Here is a 21,913-nt window from a genome sequence, read left to right as displayed (position 1 = left end):
ACGTTCCCTATAATAGTTCGATTCGATTAGTTGACAGTACCTGTCAGTGTCAGCTGTCATAATTGTCAAATGTATTTATACTATTTAATGTTGTTTTTTATACATATCATTTTCATTCGCTGCCACAAATAAAAATGTATTGAATAATCATTAATGCTAAGTTTAAAATGGTCTCAACCCATGAAAACTGGATACGAATATTTGATATACCAGATATAAGTAAACATAAGAATGGATTTACTATTTACAAAGTGGTGTCAATGGTAATATATATTTAAAAATTTTCATTTCATTCGTATTGAAAATATTATATATTATATTTTACAGCTTTATCCAGAGTCTTGCCCTGACGCAGTGACAAAGGTTACAGTATGGAAACGTTTTAATGATTTTAAGAAATTGCATCGAGATTTAAAGGTTTTGCACAGAAGACTCAGTTTGAAAAATAAATATCCTCCTTTACCGACAAGAGCCCTATTTAAACGGTTTGTTATTACTATTTTCAGATCTACTGCAATACCAAAATCATTAATAAAATCTCTTTTAGTTTTGATGAAGAAACAATAAAAGAACGAAGACAGGGTATTTTGAATTTTTTGGAATACATAGGCAGTGTCTCCCAATTATTCACATCAACAGAGTTTGTTAAGTTTTTGGAAGTAAGTACGTTAGATTCTAAATTAAAATATGTTTAAAAACTGTTTTTTCTAGACAAGCCACACGCCAGTTGAACACTTGCACAGCAATATTAATACAATTCGTGCAGAATTAAATTTACCTGAGGATCCCGAGGTATGTACATATTTATCAAAATCTGATGACGAAAAGACCACTAGCGATACAGATTCGATTACAACTATCAGTAGCTTGAGTCCCTCAATCCAGGTAAAAAATCTTCTTCAATATTAACATGTTAATTTTTTAATGATATTGATTGCTACTTCTTTGTAATCTTGACCATATCAAGCTTTATATAAATCGGATCGAGCATTTTAACTAAATCGAAATATTATTTACAGCCTGACTTTTTTCCCGAAACCCTCAGTCATAATTTGCCTCACTCAAACTTGAAAAAATTAAGTTCCTGCTTATCAATAAATTCACAAACATCTTCCAAAAATTCGGATTCATTAAGTGTTACAACTATGTTAGACAACTTGACATTAATAGATGGTCAGATTTATCCTACACCTCCGAATACACCAGGGTCTTTAGTGGCAAGTGGCTGCATGCAGTATATTATTGACGCTTCTGTCCACATCAATTTAGCAACTGAACTAGAAAACAGTAAAAAATATGAAGAGGCGTTCGCTGCATATGAAACAGCAATTGATATTTTATTAAAATACGGAAAGGGTAAAGAATTTTTATTACGTAATAAACAAACATTGTTTTAATTTGTATTCTAGATGATCCAAACTATAACCACAGACAAATGGTGCGATACAAAGCAAATAAATATCTAATAAGAGCTGAAAAAATATTTAATATGTATTTGGCGCCTGAAGTCAAGAATCTTCAGTTAGTTGTAAGTAGAAATTTTTTTTTGACACAAAATAGTATCGTGATGATATTATAATGTATCCTTCACCTTAGGTGAATAACAACAACAATGTGTATGTACATAAACAATCGGTGTTTATATCACATTATTATTATTCAGTTAATTAAGACTCGTTTTAAGTGTTAATATGAATTTGCAGGAAGAAACTCCAGAGCAAGCTACAACTAAAAGACCATTGTTTGATTTATATAAATTTAAAGTTGTTAAAATTATTTCTTCGGGAATGTTAGTACTTCATTCTGAACTGCAGCAATTATTTTACATAAAGGTTTGTCTGCGTAGGTTTCGAAATTAAATGTATTTTACAGATGTAATATTTGTAGGTCATCCATAAAACCACTGAATTTTTAAATGAAAACTTGGTATTACCTGAAAATGTGCCTTACATGGTAAAACTTCATTACCATTACAATTGTGAAAATGCATTATTTTTAGTTTTAGAATATTGTAGGTAAGTCATAATAATTATTCATGTACCACTTAAAATTATATAAATTATGTATTTTGTCAGTGGTGTACACCTATCTGAATATTTGAGAAGGCAATCGACTCTTGATGAAGTCACTACGAAGAAAGAAAACCAAATACTGAAGCAAATACATGACATGTCCGATGACAATGATTCCGAACTTAGTTTTTCTGATCTCATAAACGAATACACAAGCAACCGCTTAAAAAATGTAAGTGTTGCAAGGGATTTGGAACAAAAGTCGTCAAGCAGCGACGATAGTTATGTTAAAGTGGATTTGGAAGATAAATTGCCATATAATAATCAAAGTACAAAAAATTCAGGTGGAAAATGTTTAAAGGAAAAAGATGAAGAATTTAAATTGCTGTCACCTCTTGATACTACATCAACAGAGGTGGTACAAAGTGACGACATCGAAAGAGGTGAAAGTCACAAAAAAAACGTTGAAGCCAGTGAGGAAGTTCATTCTAGTCAAAGGAAAGATAGTGATTTAACTAATTTTGAAGAGAGTTTTGAGACACATTCGGTTCTAGCAGAAAGAACCATTGTAAAGTGGGCGGCACAGTTGCTGCTAGCTCTAGAAAAATTACATGTTTTGGGAGTTATTTGTAGGTACGTACTAAGAACGATTTAGAAAATTCAAAATATAAAACTGTATAGCCTATAATTTTTTTGGAGGGAATCATCGACACCAATTCCCTTATCAGAATTGACTCTTTTAAACTTGTTCAAGATTCCGAATCCACTATGGAGTGTCGGTTTCTGTTCACCGACTGATGAAAATAATTGATTAAGAATTTCGGATATTTAATATAACGAGTGTTCAAATAAAAACGTGGTCAAGTTGGTTCTGAAAATTTGGACGTAGGGCGTAGCGTATAGCAAACGAACTTAAACATCATCTGTCAAAGCACTATATCGCCGCTATCAATTTGAATATTTTCGTTTTAAAAAGCGTTTAAAATGGTGTTTTCTCAAGAACAAAAAGTGTTTATCATAGAGTCCTACTTTAGAAATGGACGCAAGATTGATGGAATGTGGAAGTATTCTATTGAGGAATGTTTCATAGAATTTCAAAATCAATTTCCCGGCGTTGTTGAGTACAAAATTTACAAAAGTGCAGTTCAGCGTTGTATTAATGTTTTTCGTGAAATGGGCAGTGTAACAAGAAAAAAAGGAAGCGGCCGACCTAAAAAGCGGACTGAAGAATTAAAAGAAAATGTCCAACAAATAATGGAAAATGCGCCAAGAACTTCTGTACGTGTTTTATCACAAATGGTGGGAGTATCAGTCGGTACCTGCCACACAGTGTTAAAAAAAGATTTGCGTTTGTTCTCCTATTGTTTAACTTGTCAGCAAGAACTTCATGAAGTTGATTTTCCGCGACGGGCTGTATTTTGTGAATGGTTTTTAAACAACTACGGTGAACTTCATAATATCACCTTTTTTTCTGAAGAAGCCTGGTTTCATTTAAGTGGTTATGTAAACTCACAGAATATGAGAATGTGGTCTTCTGAAAAACCAAATAACTTTTTTGTCGAGGGCCCTCTACACGCTCAAAAAATTATAGTATGGTGTGCTCTCAATCGAAGGAGGATTTATGGACCTATTTTTTTTAATGGTACTCTTACTGCGCAAAGGTATAGAGAAGAAATTATCGCTCCTTTTGTTAACCAGCTGGAAGAAAACGAAATTACAAACTTTTACTTTCAACAAAATGGCGCAAGGGCACATACGGCAGGCGAGACGATGAATATGTTGAGGGAAGTTTTCCAAAATCGACTAAGTCTCAATGCTGAACATGAATTTCCACCGAGGTCATGTGATATTACGCCGTGTGATTTCTTTTTGTGGCCTTACCTTAAAAACACTATTTTTGAACTGCCTATTCCTGATTTAAACCATCTGCAGGCTCGACTTATAGACAAGATTCGTGAAATTAACAATACCCCGAGCATCTTAGAAAATGTCTTTAATTCTTTGAGGAACAGGTGTGAAAAGTGCTTGGAACAAGGAGGGGGACACTTTCAGCAGCTGCTTTAATTTATTGTTATAACAAGGAGGGGGACACTTTCCGCAGCTCCTTTAATTGTTTGTTATTGTTATCACGATTATTCTTTAAAATAAAGTTATATAGTCATTAACGTTAAATGAGGTTAAGTTGGTCGCTATAAGCTACTCCCTACGTCCAATGTGTCAGAGCCAACTTCGACCACGTTTTTATTTGAACGTTCGTTATAATTAATTTTTTACAAAAATAGTTCTTTTCTTTATATTCCACAAGTTTATCAATTCGGAAATCGAGACATATATGAAAGTTGCACCCCTGAGGCGACATACCCTCTTAAAGGAGGGGATTGAAATTCCCATTTTAATTTTTTGGTTTAACATGAGGAATGCTAGAGACACGAAACTTGGTATGAGCATCCTACTAATAAAGAGACAACTTTTCAATATTTGTTCGATCATTGGCGTATTTTATAAAGGAGTGAAACAGTCAACCCCATTGCAATATTTTATTAGAAATTTTTTATATGAAGCAAATTATTTATTTAAAAATATTTATTGGGAAGACTGATTTATTGCGCAACTTTTTTACCTCTTGTAATTTTTCGATAAAACCGATAGTTTTCTAGTAAAAAAATTAGATGCGTCATCGTTCACTAAAGGGGTAATTGCGAAAATTTGTAAAAATAAAGTAGGCGGATGTCATAACAAATAAATTGTTATTTATCATATTAATAAATTGACACTTTCTGTCAATAAGCTGGTAATTTAATAATAACATTAAGAATAATTTGCTATTAATTAATGAAAAATGTTTGATAACTTATGACTATGGGACATGTATTAGGTAAAGTTATTTATCTGAAATAAAATTTAATACAAACGAAAAACAAGAAATGCAAAATTAAATTTAAAGATTATTCTCGAAATAATTTCCATTTTGCTGCAAGCATAACCTATAAGGAATAAATAGAATTTTATAGCACCTATTTTATATCGGCAAATTCAATTGCTCTTGCCTTTATTAATTAATAAAATTAATTTATGTTTTTAAATAATAAAATCATTTGACATACCCGATGTTACAACAATTGTTCAAAATTTTATCCACCAACATGTAAACATATTTGGATCGGTCTACTTAGTTTCTACAAACTAACACAAATGTTGTCTTGCTTTATCATAACACAAATGCTTCACCATACAAATGTTGTCTGTCACCATAAATTAAAACGATATCCATCAACTCCGAGTTGCTATACACGCAAACCATTTTTGATACTAACTATTAAAAAGCTATTGTAAACACCACAGATAACAGGTAAACACTATCGCAACGACGACTGCAAAATCGGATATTAGTATTCGGAGTCGTTGAGGCCACGTGGCTTTCCATGCGTATTGCGAATGACGCTAGAGACTACAGTTGTCCAGCTATGTAGTGGTTGAATGGACTATAACTTCAATAATTTTTTTCTCGGAAACTATAAGGATTTTACAAAAATTTTTTTACGATACTGACTCCCTTTCTCATGCCGCATCTATTCCCAAATTTTTTTTTTGATAAGTTGTGAATCACCCTGTAGATAACAGGAATAATTGTAATAATTATTCATTTTAGAGACCTGGAAATTAAAAATTTACTTTTGGATGAGAATAACAATCTAGTTCTGACATACATGTGCAACGTTAAAGACTTATGTGATTTATTTTCTAACGGCATAAATCATAATCTAGCACCCGAAGTGTATAGCCATCATGAAATTACCGCTGCAGTGGATTGGTGGAGTTACGGAGCTATACTGTACGAGTTGTTAGTTGGAATGGTACGATAGATATCATAATAAGGCATTAATCTGATTTTGTTGTTTACTTTACAGCCACTGTCCGAAGTACATCCGAATGGTTTAAATTCTTTCTCTCATTTGAAAATACCAAAATATGTGTCAGCCGAAGGTAGATCCATATTAAGACAGGTCAGTGATTAATCAATTTAGTTTATAATTTTATATCAACGGACAATTTTTTAGCTTCTCATTTATGAACCACACGACAGACTGGGTACTGGCTTAAATGGGATAGAAAATATTAAATCCCATCCATTTTTTAATTCGATTTCATGGGATTCACTTATTTCAGCACTTCAGTGATTATCTAATTTTGCAAATATAAGAATAATTTAGCGTTGTACCAAATACAAATTTTATGCTGTTATTACATCATCTGTATTATATCTGTAGTATATAGCTTGCATAAAAACTGAAGGGTTGTAGCTCTTACAGAATATTCGATATTGTATTATACATCTTCATAGTAAATTTTGTTATTAATTTAGGATGTGGACATATTAATTTGTTTTTATTTTGTTAGACTGACTATTTCTTATGTTTCGTTTATTTTACATTCCCTTTTTGTTTTTATATATATTCAATAAATCAGTATTTTTTTTATGTTGTTTACGTCTATTCTCTGTTTCACCTTTACATGTATGAAATAAACTGGTATTGTTAATTTACATTGCTATAAATTCGTCTGAAAAAGACTAATCACTAATCAGATTAAGATTAGTGGAAAATGTGGGGGATTCACACGTTAGTATGCCCTATTATTACTATTTGTGAAATATAAGCTGCTTCCCTTTTGCAGGCAACTGAGTACATATTACACGTGAGGTGAGTGTACTCACATCAGTTGTTTCAGTTGTGATTCTTCTCTAAATGTAAATTAACCATATATAAACTTAAATGCGAAATATTATTATTGAAAAGACGTTATAAATCATAATACTTACCTATTATTTGCAACTTTTAACTTTTAAAAACAAACCTAACCACACTTTAAATAACTGAGCACAAAATGAGCCAAGTGAACAAGCTCTCAAACTAATGCAGATAGCAGTAAGTGGGGGTAAAAATTCTCAGTTCAAACTCACTTCGGAAAATTAAAAGAAACGCACAATTAACTGAGTCATGACGTCACATGTGATATTAATGTGATTTTTCTTGCAAAAGGGAAGCAGCTATAGTACGTTAGTACTATATTTTCTATGGTGACTGACTACTAGATCGTATGCGATGTATGTATATGGCGTAATAATTTCAGTGGATCAATTTGAACCTATTAATGAGTTCATTTGAAAGAGTTCGTTCGTGTTCATACTATTAATACAAATTAAATATTAGCAACTGAAAATATAGAACTCTATGTATCAGTAAAATTCTCATAAACAGTAACGTAACGAAGAGAGAAACAAATTACTCGTTTATAGCTTCTCTTTCTATATCCCTGACAAACATTCTCATATCGAAACACGACTCCCTTCCAGTTTTATATAGTTCATTGGCTGTGCACACTACAGAAATCAGTCTTATTATATATTGTTCTATGGGCTATGGTCTCTATCAGCCAATTCCAGCTATGCCAGATTTGGAGATTTTTTTTTAGTTCTGGGGAAATATGCTCCAAATATCTAAAACTTAGAAAATAGGGAATTTTATGATACATGAGGCAAGTTCGGTATTGACATCTAGATGCTCTAGATGTATCTCTTTGTCTTTTCATCTCATGCAATTAGAAAAGAACAAAACACATCTGGAGCGTCTAGACATTAATATCGAACTTGCCTATATGTATAAGGATTTTGGGTTTTTGTTTAAAATAGAGAATTTAAGACTCCAATAATGTAATTTTTTCATAGATACGAATCTTGTAAATCAATGCATCCGTTTTTTAAAGTAAAGTATCTTTATAAAACATACGAGGGAATTCTAGAGAATTTCTCGTTTACATCACTGGCATTGCTACCAGATCCACTGATCACGCTTCATTTACTTCTAATATCATGACAGCACCCCCGGGGTTTACACAGACGAGCCGGCGAAGCAAGAAGAGCGTCAGAAGAAAGGGAGCCGGCAGGGCCCAGCCAGGACAAAAGGAGGTCCCACAAAGCGCCTACACCGCGCCATTATTCTATGGCTAGAAATTGGCCTCAATGATTTGGGATCGAGGGGGATTATCCCTCTTTATCCTGCCTCATCTCGTGTAGGCCGCATTTGCGGTCGGGGTAGACGACGGATGGGGCCCACCTACGAAGGCTGTCCAGGCCTACACGAGATGAGGCAGGATAAAGAGGGATAATCCCCCTCGATCCCAAATCATTGAGGCCAATTTCTAGCCATGGAATAATGGCGCGTGGCGCGTACAGATCTACTGATTTGTATTCAAAATCTACCGAATTATCAATTTCATTAACTTTTACAAAATTGTATTGTATTTTTAAGTATTTTATTTTATCTATGTCATTCTACACCATGGGACGGGTCGTGTTAAATTTGAGCGAATACGTCTATCTATATATTTATTTGTTAATTTGACCGAATATTGGAAACAAGGCCCGTTTGTTTATATTTTCAATTATAACTAGATCAACTTTATTATATTAATCACTTTCCATTTTGTTTTATAAATTTGCTATTTTATATCAAGTGCGTAAAAATTTTTAATAAACGCACGAAATCAATTTTAAAACTCTTGTTACGACTGGTGGAACTGGTATAAGAATGTAAATAATCAGACCATATTTCCATTATTCGGTCACATGATTTAAAAATGTAGATAGTCTTATTCACTCAAATTTCACATGACCCGTGCCATGGCACGCGTACCATGGAACGTGCCATAGTGCAGCTGTCGTGTGGAATTACTCTAACGGTTACTCTGATTTCAAAATTTCAAATCACACGAATTCGGCTTGACTACAATTAGGAATTTACGAAAATGAATTTCGGGTGCCCAGATTCTTATGGTTTTGGAAAGAGAAATTGATATATCTAGATCACTACGAATTAATTTTCGTAAACCTCTACTGATCTAGTACAAAGTCATCTGGCAACACTGTCATCAGCTGAGTAATGACAAGTAACACAAAAATAAGAAATGACATAAATAAACCGCAACATTGTGTAGTCATAGAATGGTCATAGATGTGAAGTGTAAAGTGTTATAATGGTGTGCTTTAAATTGACTTTTATTTTATTTTGTTGTGTCTTCAGAGCGTATACATCAAATATAAATGAAACTGAACAGTATGAGCCCCATATTTCAGCTATTTTAAAGCATTTAAATTCAAATCCCAATAAAATATATGATTATAAGAAGGGCATACTCGTCAATTCCCAGCAAAAGGTAATATATTTTACATATTCATTTTATTATATTTACAAGTGAAAAGAATAATTTATAAAATAGTAGGTTTTAAACACTCCAAAGCCTTGATTAGTTCTCTGAATAAATTAATGGAGAACCCATGCAACTACCTATATTTTATTTTTAATTTTGGAATTTCTATTTTGTTTTGTACAGCAGTTATCAAACGTAATGTAATAGACCCCTGAAATATTTTGGAATATACAGGGTGTTTTATGTCAGTTACCTAAAACTCCATTTTTTTACCCAAAATTAAAATGATATAGGTACCGATAAGGTACCTACATATAAATGCACATATTCATCATTTCTTATAAACATAAACCTGACGGTTTTCGACGTATTAAGTTTTTTGTAGTTCAGTAGAAAAAAATTTCAATCTAGATTTAAATTTTAATTAGTCAGAAATAAGCCAAGCCAAAAATATCCAAACATATTTCGGCGTCAATTTATTTGGCACATGGCACTAGATTGGTTTAAATTTTATGTATTTAAAAATTTTCTTGTCAGAAAATATAATGAAATATTCGAAATTTTATTCTAATAAAAAAATGTGTTGTGCAATAATGAAAAATCCTAATATTTATAGATATTTTAAACAAATTTTAACATTGGTTATTTAAAAAAGAAAGCTCTTAATATATTTTTATATGTACAATTTTCTTTATCTGTGAACTGCATCAAGTATTTGTTATACATATATTAGCTTCGCATATGGAAATAAAATTACCTTTCTAAGACAATAATGCAAATGATTTTCACATAACATTTGCTAATAAATTAAAAATTATATTTTCCATGCAAAATTATATTCGCTCATAAAGCAAATACGTCGTTGCTTATTTATTGTCCCAGCAATTGCTTTAAATATGCCATAAATGCAATGGCGTTTCTCCGTGACAATTTACAAGTACATTTTGGGAAGTTGTAGGATGAAAATTTAATTTTACTATTTACTGAAATGAATCATGTGTCTTCTTAACTAATGTAGGTGTGTGAGGTCGGTCAAAAGATTAAATAAAATAAAAGTAATTTCTTAAGTGCTTTACACCATTTAATAAATTATGTAAAACTTCCTCTAGAATTAGATGTTTACCAGGATTTACGTCTCTATTTAGTTTAGTGTACTTTTTTCTGTTGGAACCAACATTCGATAAGGCAAATACATATAAATATATTACTAATCACTTGCTTATGTTTAATAAAGTCTGGATAAGATAAATAATTTACGTGACCCCTCACGGTTAGTACGCATAACGGTTTTTATAAATAATTTTGTAACGCGAATTCGAGAAACCACATCATTTTAATTAATAAATAATGATGGTGCAATTTTTGATATCAAGAATTTTAGTTAGTAGAAATAAGAAAACAATTAAGTGTTCTTTCTTTGTTTGGATTTATCGTTAAACTTTTCGCCGTCTACTAAATTAAATTTTACCCCTTCTGTATATGTTTTATGTACACGTATTTCAAGGTTTGCTGTTGAAATCAAATCAAAATCCGTCAATAACGGTACTTATCCAGTTTCATCCTACTTTACATATTTTTTAATTGCCAAAAGAGACGTGATATTTTCAGTAAAAATATACTGAGAGGTAGAACACTCCTTGAATGTAGGTATGTACAAATTGTAAAGAAGGACATTTAGATAGAAGAAACCCAAATAAACATGATGAAATACAATTATATACCTGATAAATAAATAAATCAATTTAGCTATATAATAACTTTATACACTTTTAAACAGGTTCACGTACAATTTAAATAAGTTGCAAATGCTGGGAAAAGATATTCCCCTAGTCCCTAGTGCATTTATAGGGGGAAATTGCATAAAATATTGGAATTAGTGGTTCACCAACGAGCTACATTAAAAGTAGCATATACAGGGTTAGTCAAAAGTATGGAAACCCCCCAAAAATCTCAGCGGGAAAGCATTTTTGGGGGTAAATGGTGAGGACAAATATCTCAGCATATTTCACGGGGCATCCGATGGTAACCTTGACCAAGATGTCAAGGTTCAAGGTCATATCAAGATCAGTCGGTTTTTTAAATGGCGACCCTCCGTTTCGACCCCGAAAATAGAAAGAGCAGCATATAACATTCACCGTGACCTCAAGGTCAATGGTAAATGTCAGTTCTAGGTCAAATATTGATTTTTATTGTAATTTTTTATTTGTAACTACGGAATCAGAGGGAGTGACAGTCTCCGAGTAGATATCTGATGATACCCCTTAGTGACCTTGATCTTGAGATCAAGGTCGAAAGAACATGGCAAGGTCATATTGGTTTTTGGAGAACCGACCCCTTATTTCGACGCTAGAAATAAAAATGCGTATAATTCTGCATGTTATTGTGATCTTAAACATGAGGTCAGGTAGAGGTCAAGTGATTATTCCGGATGTCATTTTTTTAGTTTCAACGTGGAATAGAAGGGACTCATAATTTTTTAGTGACCTCAAGATCAAGGTTACTAAGGAGTACCATCGGGTACACTCAAACACTGTCACTCCCGTAGTTAAAAATATAAAATTACAGTAAAAATAAACACTTGACTTTGAACTGACCTTGACCATTGACCTTGTCACGGTCAAAGTCATGCAGATGCAGAATTTTCTGCTCTCTCCATTTCCGGGGTCGAAAAGGAGGGTCGCCATTTTAAAAATCGGCTTTATCTTGAGATGACCTTGAACCTTGACGTCAAGGTCAAGGTTAACATCGGAAGCGCCGTGAAAATGCTGAAATATTTGTCCTCGCCAAAAATGATTTCCCGATGAGATATTTGAGGGTTTCCATACTTTTGATGAACCCTGTACAATCTAGGTATTATAAAGTTATTGCTTGAATTTCAATCTCATTTTATTCTTAAATTGCTTTCATAAATAATGCTAATGTTTTCTCACTTCTAGAAAATAAAATATTAATTAGTCGTAAAATTTTTACCAAACCAAACATATTTTCCTTATTTAATAAACACACAGCGTCATTTTGCTTTTTGTATTTGTTGTTTCTCTTTAGGGGTTTATGAAAATTCACTCCGGGTGCACTATTTGTCAGTTTCTACGAACTAACACAAATATTTCACCATAACACAAATAACGAGCGTTCAAATAAAAACGTGGTCAAGTTGGTTCTGAAAATTTGGAAATGAACTTAAACGTTATCTGTCAAAGCGCTATATCGCCGCTATCAATTTGAATATTTTCGTTTTAAAAAGCGTTTAAAATGGTGTTTTCTCAAGAACAAAAAGTGTTTAGAGTCCTACTTTAGAAATGGACGCATCTTAGAAAATGTCTTTAATTCTTTGAGGAACATGTGTGAAAAGTGCTTGGAACAAGGAGTGGGACACTTTCAGGAGCTGCTTTAATTTATTGTTATAACAAGGAGGGGGACACTTTCCGCAGCTCCTTTAATTGTTTGTTATTGTTATCACGATTATTCTTTAAAATAAAGTTATATAGTCATTAACGTTATTGAAACTGACAGCTGCTATACAGCTCGTTGAGAAATGAGGTTAAGTTGGTCGCTATAAGCTACTCCCTACGTCCAATGTGTCGGAGCCAACTTCGACCACGTTTTTATTTGAACGCTCGTTACTTCACCATATACAAATGTTGTCTTGCTTCACCATAAATTAAAACGATATCCATCAACTCCGAGTTGCTATACACGCAAACCATTTTTGATACCAACTACTAAAAAACTATTGTAAACACCACACATACCAGGTAAACACTATCGCAACGGCGATTGCAAAATCGGACTTCAGTATTCGGAGCCACGTGGCTCTCCACGCGTATTGCGAATGATGCTAGAGTCTACAGGTGTTGAGCTATGTAGTGGTTAAATGTACTTCAATAATTTTTTTCTGGGAAACTAAGGATTTTACAAAAAAATTTTTAACGATAATGACTCCATTTCTCATGCCGCATATATTCCCAATTTTTTTTGGATAAGTTGTGAATCATCCTGTATAGATAATTATTATCTAGATCACTACGAGAAAATTTTCGTAAACTCATTTTGTGTTACTTACTTTGTATTTAATAGATCAAAGTTATTTAATTTTTAATATAAATGGAAGTATATAATTTATACTTTGTAGGTTGCGCGCAAAATTCAACAAATCCAAAATTAAGAAAAATTAGTTGATATTAAAAAATACAACTAGTCCTTGATAGTTCTGGAGCAAAAGTTAACTAGGTACTCTTTTGTAATCCTAGTTGGTAAATCGGGCTTTGTAAATTCATAATTTCTTACCAAAAGTTCACATGTCCAAACCATTTTTTTAACATAAAACCCAAACTAGGATAATAATATTGATAATATTTTGGTGTCAGTTGATTTCATTCGCGTATGCTTACTATGGAAAATGTAATTTCTTGTGTTTAATAAAAATTATTTTATAATTTCTCAAATCAGTTGCATGCAGTGGGCTTAAGTTTTGCGCGCAAGTACAGATTTGTTAGTGCAGTGGGTAGTTAAAAGGACAGTGTGTATTGCAACATATTTATCATTAAAGAAATGTTATTATTGTTATATATTAATTAAGTTATTACATACTGAAGGTTAAAATGATCATGTTATTTATGAATAAAATATTATTTACGCGGCTACCTTCAGCTAGTTTCTACAATTTGGAATAAATTATAATCTTATTCGCGTATTTAACCTTTTATTTTGGTGAAAGTATTTTTCAGCAATCGAGAAAAACTTTTATTTGTGAGAATTTGTATGTATATGCTGCGAACAACATAAAGCCAGTATATGAGAAATGTTTTTATAATCATAATTTTTAACTGTGCAACTTACAGTTCCACATTCAACAACAAATTCTTGAACACCTGGCATTTATTGCCACAATTTTTATATTTTGACAATTTTAATTCGCTGATAGGTAGCCTTATTAATATTTAAACGCTTCCTTCTTGCTTTATTAAGATTGTACCTATAAAGAGAACAAAGACCTAACAATACGAACGTAAGGACTTTATCAGAGACACGCAGAAATCTAGAGAAATGAGAATGGAATAATCCTCTTTATTAAAAAAAATAAAATAACCTAAATTCCAAAAACGTCGACAAACTTCTGCCAAGATGCTGAGATGTTGCAGGCGGAAACGGAAATAAGCTATTAACAATTGTTTCTGAAGTTATTCCATTAAATTAAATTTTACAATGAGTAAAATGTATAGATTGTCCTCAAAAGTCAATTTGCAATAAATTATTGAACTTATGTATTTCTCTTTAGTTGAACTAGTAATCTAGAAATGATCTCCATATTTAGGTATATTATATAACCATGCATTTATTAACTTTTTAGTTATTATTACATTTTTTGTTTATATGTAGGTATTAATTATATTAGTGGAAAAGCACTAAATCTATACCAAATACAGAAAAGTAAATGTTATCTGTGTATACAGCAGCATGTATAATGCAAATATGTAATGTATGTTTAATGTTATACATATGTAAATAAATATTGAATATTTTCTTGAAGATTTTATTTGAAAAAATAATATTTTACACATTCAAGATAGATACTATCTTAATTAGTAGTTACTTCATCAAATAAATAGTTAATTATGGTAACGCGCCAATATTCTTCACTTTTGACCTTTTACTGATATATTTTCCTGATAGCTAATTTTAAAAGTTTGTAACGCTAAACGCTGGTCCTCGACTAATTTTAAATATTTCGTATATTTGCTCAAAAATGCTTTTGTCATCATAAAAGTGAAAAGAAATATCTACATATATACCATAGTAATCACAATGCATATAGTGACTAAATTTAATGGAATTAAAAAATTATCCAAAGGTTATACTTAGATTGTTTTTATTCTCTCTATGTCTGCCAATGCAAATTTCATGAATTTAATCATGCATACATATTTTTGCGCCTGGATGTTTCAATGTTTGTACATTCAAATAATAGTTGTTCCGGTTTGCTATTTAACAAATCAATACTTTGATGTTTTTTTATGTTTTTCAGCCATATTTTGAATTGATTTCATTCAACACTTTAACGTGTTTGATTTTAGGCATATTTAAAATGGTTTTGTTTTTTATTTTATTTTTTAAGTTTAATAGTCAATTGCGGCTGGTGAAAATTAAAGGGGTCATATTTTGATAATAAAGCATGGGACCCATATCATTTTTTAGGGAATGATTTCTATGTTCTACTGACGAAAAAAATTTTGAAAATATGTGAAATAAAAGGTTAAAGTAGTGGTTGCCAACCCTGAGAACTCGAAAAGAGTTTCACATTTGTTTGTATTTTCTTCTTCAACTGATACAATAGCGGATTCTTTATTTATACCAAATTTTTTATTTTTCATATAGTTACAGCATTATGAAGTTCGAAAAATAGAATGTTATAAAATTTTATCAAAATTGAAAAAAAAAAACGTTTTGTATACAGGCTCTTACAAATTCTCTTCTCACTACAGGGATCTCGAAAACGGTAAGAGATACAAACTAGCTTAAATTGGGGCAAAGTTGCTTAATTAGGGGACCAACAATATGCCTCTAAAAAATCAAGGCTAATGTGATTATTTTTCAAAATATTTGAAAAATACCGAAATTTTGGAAATTCGTTTTTGATGACAAAAAGTGGCCATGAGAAAGTATTCTTTTTTCACTATCACCTCAAACAAGATTGAAATCATGTTAGGCCTGATTTTTTAGAGGCATAATGTTGGTCCCCTGATTACGCAACTTTGCCGCCATTTAAGCTGGTTCATATCTCTTACCGTTTTCGAGATCCCTGTAGTGAGAAGCGAATTTGTAACAGCCTGTATATCAGCTGATGAAAAAAAATATGTGCAACCTTCTTCTCAGGGTTGGCAAACCCTAATGTCAATATTTTAATTTGCAAATGCTGATTAAAATTTTTGTGCCAGAAAGGCTACATAGCAACTGTATCATCATACACATACCAATAAAAACGAAAAAGGAATATTATTATACATTTTATCTGAATAGGGCAATTAATATCTGTTTTATATTACTGACCTATATGCCTCTTTAGATATCGCTAGTGTTTATTACAACAGATTTTTTTTAAATTGCAATGTACATATTTATAAAACTGAAAAACATTTAAATATTCTAGAAAATTTTTTAATGGGAATTAATCCCAGGAAAATTTATTGAAATATGAAAAAAATAATTAAAACTATAGCACCTCCAACTATTATTAGACTGCATCATTTTCTAGGCAGATATTTTTGAATTGACCATTGACGTTGACGTAACTTGTATCGTGAACTATCCAGGGGTACCATGTACCGAGCAAGTGTTAACTTGTAATGGATTTGTACAAAACAGTGACGGTCAATATCGAGTACTAAGCGATGTATTGTGTAATCCTAAACAAGATGCTTCAGTTGAAAGCTTAAATGATGGCAGTACTATACCAACAAGGTCTCAACATGATTCTAAAGTTAGTATTTTTTGTAAATTTAAATGAAACAAAAACAAAGACACAAATAACCTTCCAGATTGATCTTAGTCATGAGGCTGTACCTTCCAATCAAAATGCTGACTTTGTAGCAGTAAAACCTGATACCGCGCCATGTGTGGGATGTCCATTTGATTTAAACACAGACATTGAAGGCACTTCGTCATTGGTAGACACAGCTTTAAGACACATAGAAACCGAAAAAACTCAGAAGCATATCGCAGTTAAAGTCATTAGATTACAACAACAGGTAAGAATGATACTAGGTAAATTCCAATGTTATATATTATTATGTTTCCAGGTTGTTGCTGGGATAAAATACTTTTTGATTGTGGAAGTGGCTCCAACAGTCTGCCAAAAACATGTCGATTTATATTCAACGAATTGTCCTTTAGATGGCAGTGTAGATAGCTCGGTGTGTGAAATAATTTTCTTACAAAGGCCATGGCTTAGTAAGGACACACTAATAATTGGGAATAATTGCACTACATCTCAAAAATATCCACCCGAAAGTATAAGGAATCAAAGAGATGATATGAGCAATGAAATAAATACTAATTCAGATGTCAACAAAAATAAAGTAAGGGAAATGAATTCACAACGTCTAGCTGATTTGGAATCCCAAATTTTACTTATGGAACCAGAAAATACAAAACCATTTCCAAAGGATAAAGTTCAAGCTAATTCATTCCCCAAAAAAATCCAGTACGAAGAAGTAATAGGTAATCCTACCAATAATCAGTTGTATACCACATACAAGGTACAAAATGAAAACTATGAGCCTGTTGCCGTGACACACGGTCAGTCTACCAATGCTTTTAGTACAGCGACAGAGAAAAATGTTAATACAGAAAACAGTAACAGAGAATCAAGTGATATTTCAAATTCAGAAAATGGCCAGACAGATAGCACAACTGATCCTTTAAATGAAAATGGCGAGGGAGAAAAAATAAACGAGAACAAAAATGATGATATTAATTTGCAAGAAACTAGGCCAAAAAGAGAAGTTGACGATTCTGATTCAGATTCTTCTGAAAGCAAAGAAGATAAAGTCAGAGAGCCACGAGATTTAGCTAATTCAAATTCAGATTCCTCAGAAAGCCATGAAGAAGAAAGAGAGGAAGTAATAAGGCCTAAGAGGAACACAAGAGGAAAAGATGATGCAGATGGTACTTCAGAAAGTGAAAGTAAGGAGTCTTCTGAGACTCATGAAGATAATAAAACAGAGGAATCCCATCACAGGAGAAGACAAGATCTAGAAAATTCTGATTCAGATTCCTCAGGAAGTCATGAAGATGAAAGAGAAGCAGTAAGACATAAAAGGGGAAAAGATGATGCAGATGGTACCTCAGAAAGTGAAAGCAAGGAGTCCTCTGAGACTCATGAAGATAATAAAACACAGGAATCCCATCACAGAAGAAGACGAGATTTACAAAATTCTGATTCAGACTCCTCAGAAAGCCACCAAGATGAAAGAGAAGCAGTAAGACCTAAAAAGGATTCAAGAGGAAAAGACGATGCAGATGGTACTTCAGAAAGTGAAAGTAAGGAGTCCTCTGAAACTCATGAAGATAATAAAACAGAGGAATCTCATCACAGAAGAAGACGAGATTTAGAAAATTCTGATTCCGATTCCTCTGAAAGTCACCAAGATGAGAAAGAAGCAGTACGACCTAAAAGGGGTACAAGAGGAAAAGACGATGCAGATGGCACTTCAGAAAGTGAAAGCAAAGAGTCTTCTGAGACTCATGAAGATAATAAAACAGAGGAATCCCATCACAGACAAAGACGAGATTTAGAAAATTCTGATTCAGATTCCTCAGAAAGCCACCAAGATGAAAGAGAAGCAGTACGACCTAAAAGGGATACAAGAGGAAAAGACGATGCAGATGACACTTCAGAAAGTGAAAGCAAAGAGTCTTCTGAGGCTCATGAAGATAATAAAACACAAGAATCGCATCACAGAAGAAGACGAGATTTACAAAATTCTGATTCAGACTCCTCGGAAAGCCATGAAGACGGAAAAGAAAAAGCAATAAGACTTAAGAGGAATGCAGGAAGAAAGGATGAAGATAGTACTTCAGAAAGTGATAATAAACAGTCCTCTGAAAGTCATGAGGATAATAAATCTCAGTCTACAAAAAGCTTAGATTTAGAAAATTCTTCGAATTCAAATTCATCGGAAAGCGAACAGGACAAAAGAGGGGAATCTTTAAGGTCTACTGATAATAGTAATTCTTCGAGCAGTAGTAGTTCGGAAGACAAATCGAAACAAGAGAACCGAATAAAACGCGAGTCCAATAATAAGGTTGATAGTAGCTCATCATCCAGTAGCAGTTCAGACGATGAAAGTAAAGAAAAGAATAAGCATGAAAATGGTCAAGATAACAGTGATTCTTCTAGTAGCAGTAACAGTTCGAAAGACAAATCAAAGGAACAAGAGACCAACAATAATGACAGCTCATCGTCGAGCAGTAGTTCAGACGAAAGTAAAAAAAAGAATAAAAAAACGCAGGAGGATGATAGCAGTGATTCTTCTAGTAGCAGTAACAGTTCGAAAAGCAAATCAAAGGAACAAAACAGAATAGAACAAGAGGCCAACAATAATGACAGCTCATCGTTGAGCAGTAGTTCAGACGAAAGTAAAGAAAATAATAAAAAAACACATGAGGATGATAACAGTGATTCTTCTAGCAGCAGTAGCAGTTCGGAAGAAAACTCAAGAGAACAAAACCGAATAAAACACAATACTGACGATGTCAATGTGGAGGTCAGAATTAATAAAGTAAAACGATCTGTTGGCCAACTTGAAAAAATTACCCAGGTAAAGAGTTATTAATTTATTTAATTATACGAATGAAAGTGTAGATTTACTGTTTATTTTATTTTTTATCAGTAGGGTTGGTTCTCATTTTGTATCAAAATATATGACGATGTCACTACTGTATAGACGAATACACAATCGATTCTACAATTCTGATAAACATTGTCTTACAATTCATCAATATAGTCAGATATTTGCATTTGATTACGATTTTACACTTAAGAAGGGCAACCACATTGGATTTTTTTTATTACATAAATTGTTAGTATAACTATTCAAGAATATGCTGCCGAAATTTCAAAACGAAATTTCTATTCATTCCGATTTTTTGAGTCTAAAACCAAACGTCCGTCGGATCAAGAAAAGAACAGATGTAAGCTCAGAATGATACCTCTGAGGAAGAAGAAGGACTGTAATATGGTGCCGGAATGGCTGATTCTACATAAATTTTTAATATAGGTAGTTCAAAATATTGATAAAATAATGCCAAAATTTGATCAAATTCTAATCAATTTGTCCCGCTAAAAAAATTCATGAGAAACGCTTGAAAATGAGCCTCCTAATGTGGTTTTCCCCCTTAAGTGACTTGCTGCTACTATTGGTTAATTGATGGCACTGACAACTTATCAACGTAATATGTCATGATGGAATTGCCAGTGTAAATGTAAAGAAAGTTAATTTTGTTAGGTTTATTGCAGTGTTTAGTAACATAAGGAAAGTTAGAAAAAGTAATAAATTGAATACTATTCATTTTTCTAATAAAATGAAGGTTCTAAAATTTTTAGTGGAAGTGAATTCAATGGATTCTTATATTTGATTAGATAAATCATTAACCTACGTGTCATCTTTCCGCATCAAATGTCTTCAGCGGTGTTTTTTTTATATTTGCAAACCCATATTACCCTTTTAGTTTAATGTCTCTTAAAGTCTTGTCGACATACAAAATTAACACGTCATTTATATTTTGCGGAAGTTATGATTCACTTACTAATCACCACGTACTGCTTTTAGGAAGAGAAATTCTTAGTGAGAGACCTGGCCGATTTCGCAGCTTTTTCATTGGATAACATCGACGATGACAATCACAAAAGGGTAATTCTGCAAATATTAAGTGCCAAGAAACTGAAACTCGATGGAATTTATTATCACATAATTTTACGGCTCGGTATATCCCAGTGTTCTGAAAATGAAGACGACGAGAACTGCAGAGAAAAGCTATTCCCTGACCTCACTAAGATTTGTAAAGTACTTGTACACGTAGAAGATGACCTCTCGAATCCCAAAGTGGTCAAATCTCAATGTCAAAACACCAAGAAAGATGACCGTGACAGAAACAGAACCAATTATAGCAGGTATCGTCGAAATACCTTGGTAGGGGCCCCTTCGAATATAGCTTTAGATGATCCAAGAATACTCGAATTTACTAAAGACACGTTAACAGAGCTAGATGCCAAATCTGAACACCCTAACAGGCATAAAGTAAATAAAATAGTATCGGCTACGTCTCAGGTGGTGGCGGGAGCTAAATATAAGATAAAGGTGGAAATCTCACTGTCGGATTGCTTAAAAACTGATGCAAAACCTTTAGAGGATTGTGACTTTCCTCAAAATACCATATTCAAAGTATGCGACATTGTGGTGTGGGATCGGCCTTGGTTACATCAACGCCAAACTACAGTCAAATGTGATGATAGTGAAAAAGAATACTATTTTGAAAACAAAAGTAGAAAGAATAGGTCGTATTCTAATCAAATAATTTTTGACAAAGATGATTTGCGAAGATCGATAAACAACAAAGAAAACTTAAGGCCTTTAGGTAAGTTTTCAAAAAAAGTTTCTGAATACTTTTCCTATCCGCGATATTATTGTAAAATTGTCTAAAGGAACATAATACAAGACGTATCTCATCTCGTGAGTCAAAAAATGTTATTAGCTAACTTTTCTATTTAAACAAATAAGTGAGGAAAACAATTTTTTCACTTTGCCGGGAAAATCGTCAATTTTAGCGAAAAGTGACTCCCAGACAGCTTGTAGGGAGTAAAATTATCTACAAAATGAGACTTGTTAAATTAAAATCGGTTAATAAACAAAAAAGTTATTGCAAAAAAACAAGAAAAGTGCTCATTTTTTAATTTGTTAATAACTATCGCATTTATTGTTAAAATTTTATAAAACTTATGACAAGTTGAGGGTTTTGTCATACTTTAAAAGTGTGCCAAAAGTGGGCGCTGTAGGTGCAATAGTTTTCGCACAATTCTATTTGTTTATAGCGGAGGCTCCAAAAGTTATGAACTTTAAGCCTCTGTACAGGCGTTAATTTTCAACCAAACATGATTCTGAAAGCGTCATTGTAATCTTAAAGACGTAATTAAGCGA

At 32.6% G+C, this 21,913-nt stretch overlaps 2 protein-coding genes across 3 annotated transcripts in view; both read left to right on the top strand.

Moving 5' to 3' along the window:
- The first annotated feature begins 76 nt into the window (after positions 1–76).
- On the top strand, positions 77–6,487 carry LOC108910787 (ribosomal protein S6 kinase delta-1). 2 transcript variants are annotated; one of them, XM_018715502.1, is made up of 12 exons: positions 77–263; positions 328–485; positions 548–659; positions 712–792; positions 1,020–1,356; positions 1,410–1,528; positions 1,704–1,832; positions 1,888–2,015; positions 2,076–2,645; positions 5,662–5,866; positions 5,921–6,016; positions 6,071–6,487. In XM_018715502.1, exons 1-12 carry the CDS (start codon positions 168–170, stop codon positions 6,188–6,190), a joined length of 2,151 nt encoding a protein of 716 aa, XP_018571018.1. In that variant the 5' UTR covers positions 77–167; the 3' UTR covers positions 6,191–6,487. The 2 variants fall into 2 exon arrangements, with proteins under 2 accessions (XP_018571018.1, XP_018571017.1); XM_018715501.1 differs by having other exon boundaries at positions 712–885.
- Positions 6,488–8,980: 2,493 nt separating this feature from the next.
- LOC108910740 overlaps positions 8,981–21,913 on the top strand; it is a 20,062-nt gene continuing 7,129 nt past the window's right edge. The window contains exons 1-5 of the mRNA XM_023454772.1: positions 8,981–9,224; positions 16,471–16,695; positions 16,754–16,963; positions 17,015–19,537; positions 20,549–21,353. Of these exons, the coding sequence (XP_023310540.1) occupies positions 9,045–9,224; positions 16,471–16,695; positions 16,754–16,963; positions 17,015–19,537; positions 20,549–21,353 (3,943 nt within the window). The 5' untranslated portion in view covers positions 8,981–9,044. The remainder of the gene's footprint in view (positions 9,225–16,470; positions 16,696–16,753; positions 16,964–17,014; positions 19,538–20,548; positions 21,354–21,913) is intronic.

This window comes from Anoplophora glabripennis, unplaced genomic scaffold (assembly GCF_000390285.2).
Source record: "Anoplophora glabripennis isolate ALB-LARVAE unplaced genomic scaffold, Agla_2.0 scaffold402, whole genome shotgun sequence".
NCBI lineage: Eukaryota > Metazoa > Arthropoda > Insecta > Coleoptera > Cerambycidae > Anoplophora > Anoplophora glabripennis.
The sequence above is the reverse complement of the archived record's forward strand: the minus strand, read 5'-3'. Positions and strand labels throughout refer to the sequence as shown.

Excerpts from the sequence above, each read along its gene's own strand:
- LOC108910787 (XM_018715501.1), top strand. The coding sequence starts at position 168 with ATGGTCTCAACCCATGAAAACTGGATACGAATATTTGATATACCAGAT. Across the intron at positions 886-1,019 it reads GCTTGAGTCCCTCAATCCAG|CCTGACTTTTTTCCCGAAAC; the intron begins GTAAAAAATCTT and ends TATTATTTACAG. Across the intron at positions 1,833-1,887 it reads AGCAATTATTTTACATAAAG|GTCATCCATAAAACCACTGA; the intron begins GTTTGTCTGCGT and ends TAATATTTGTAG.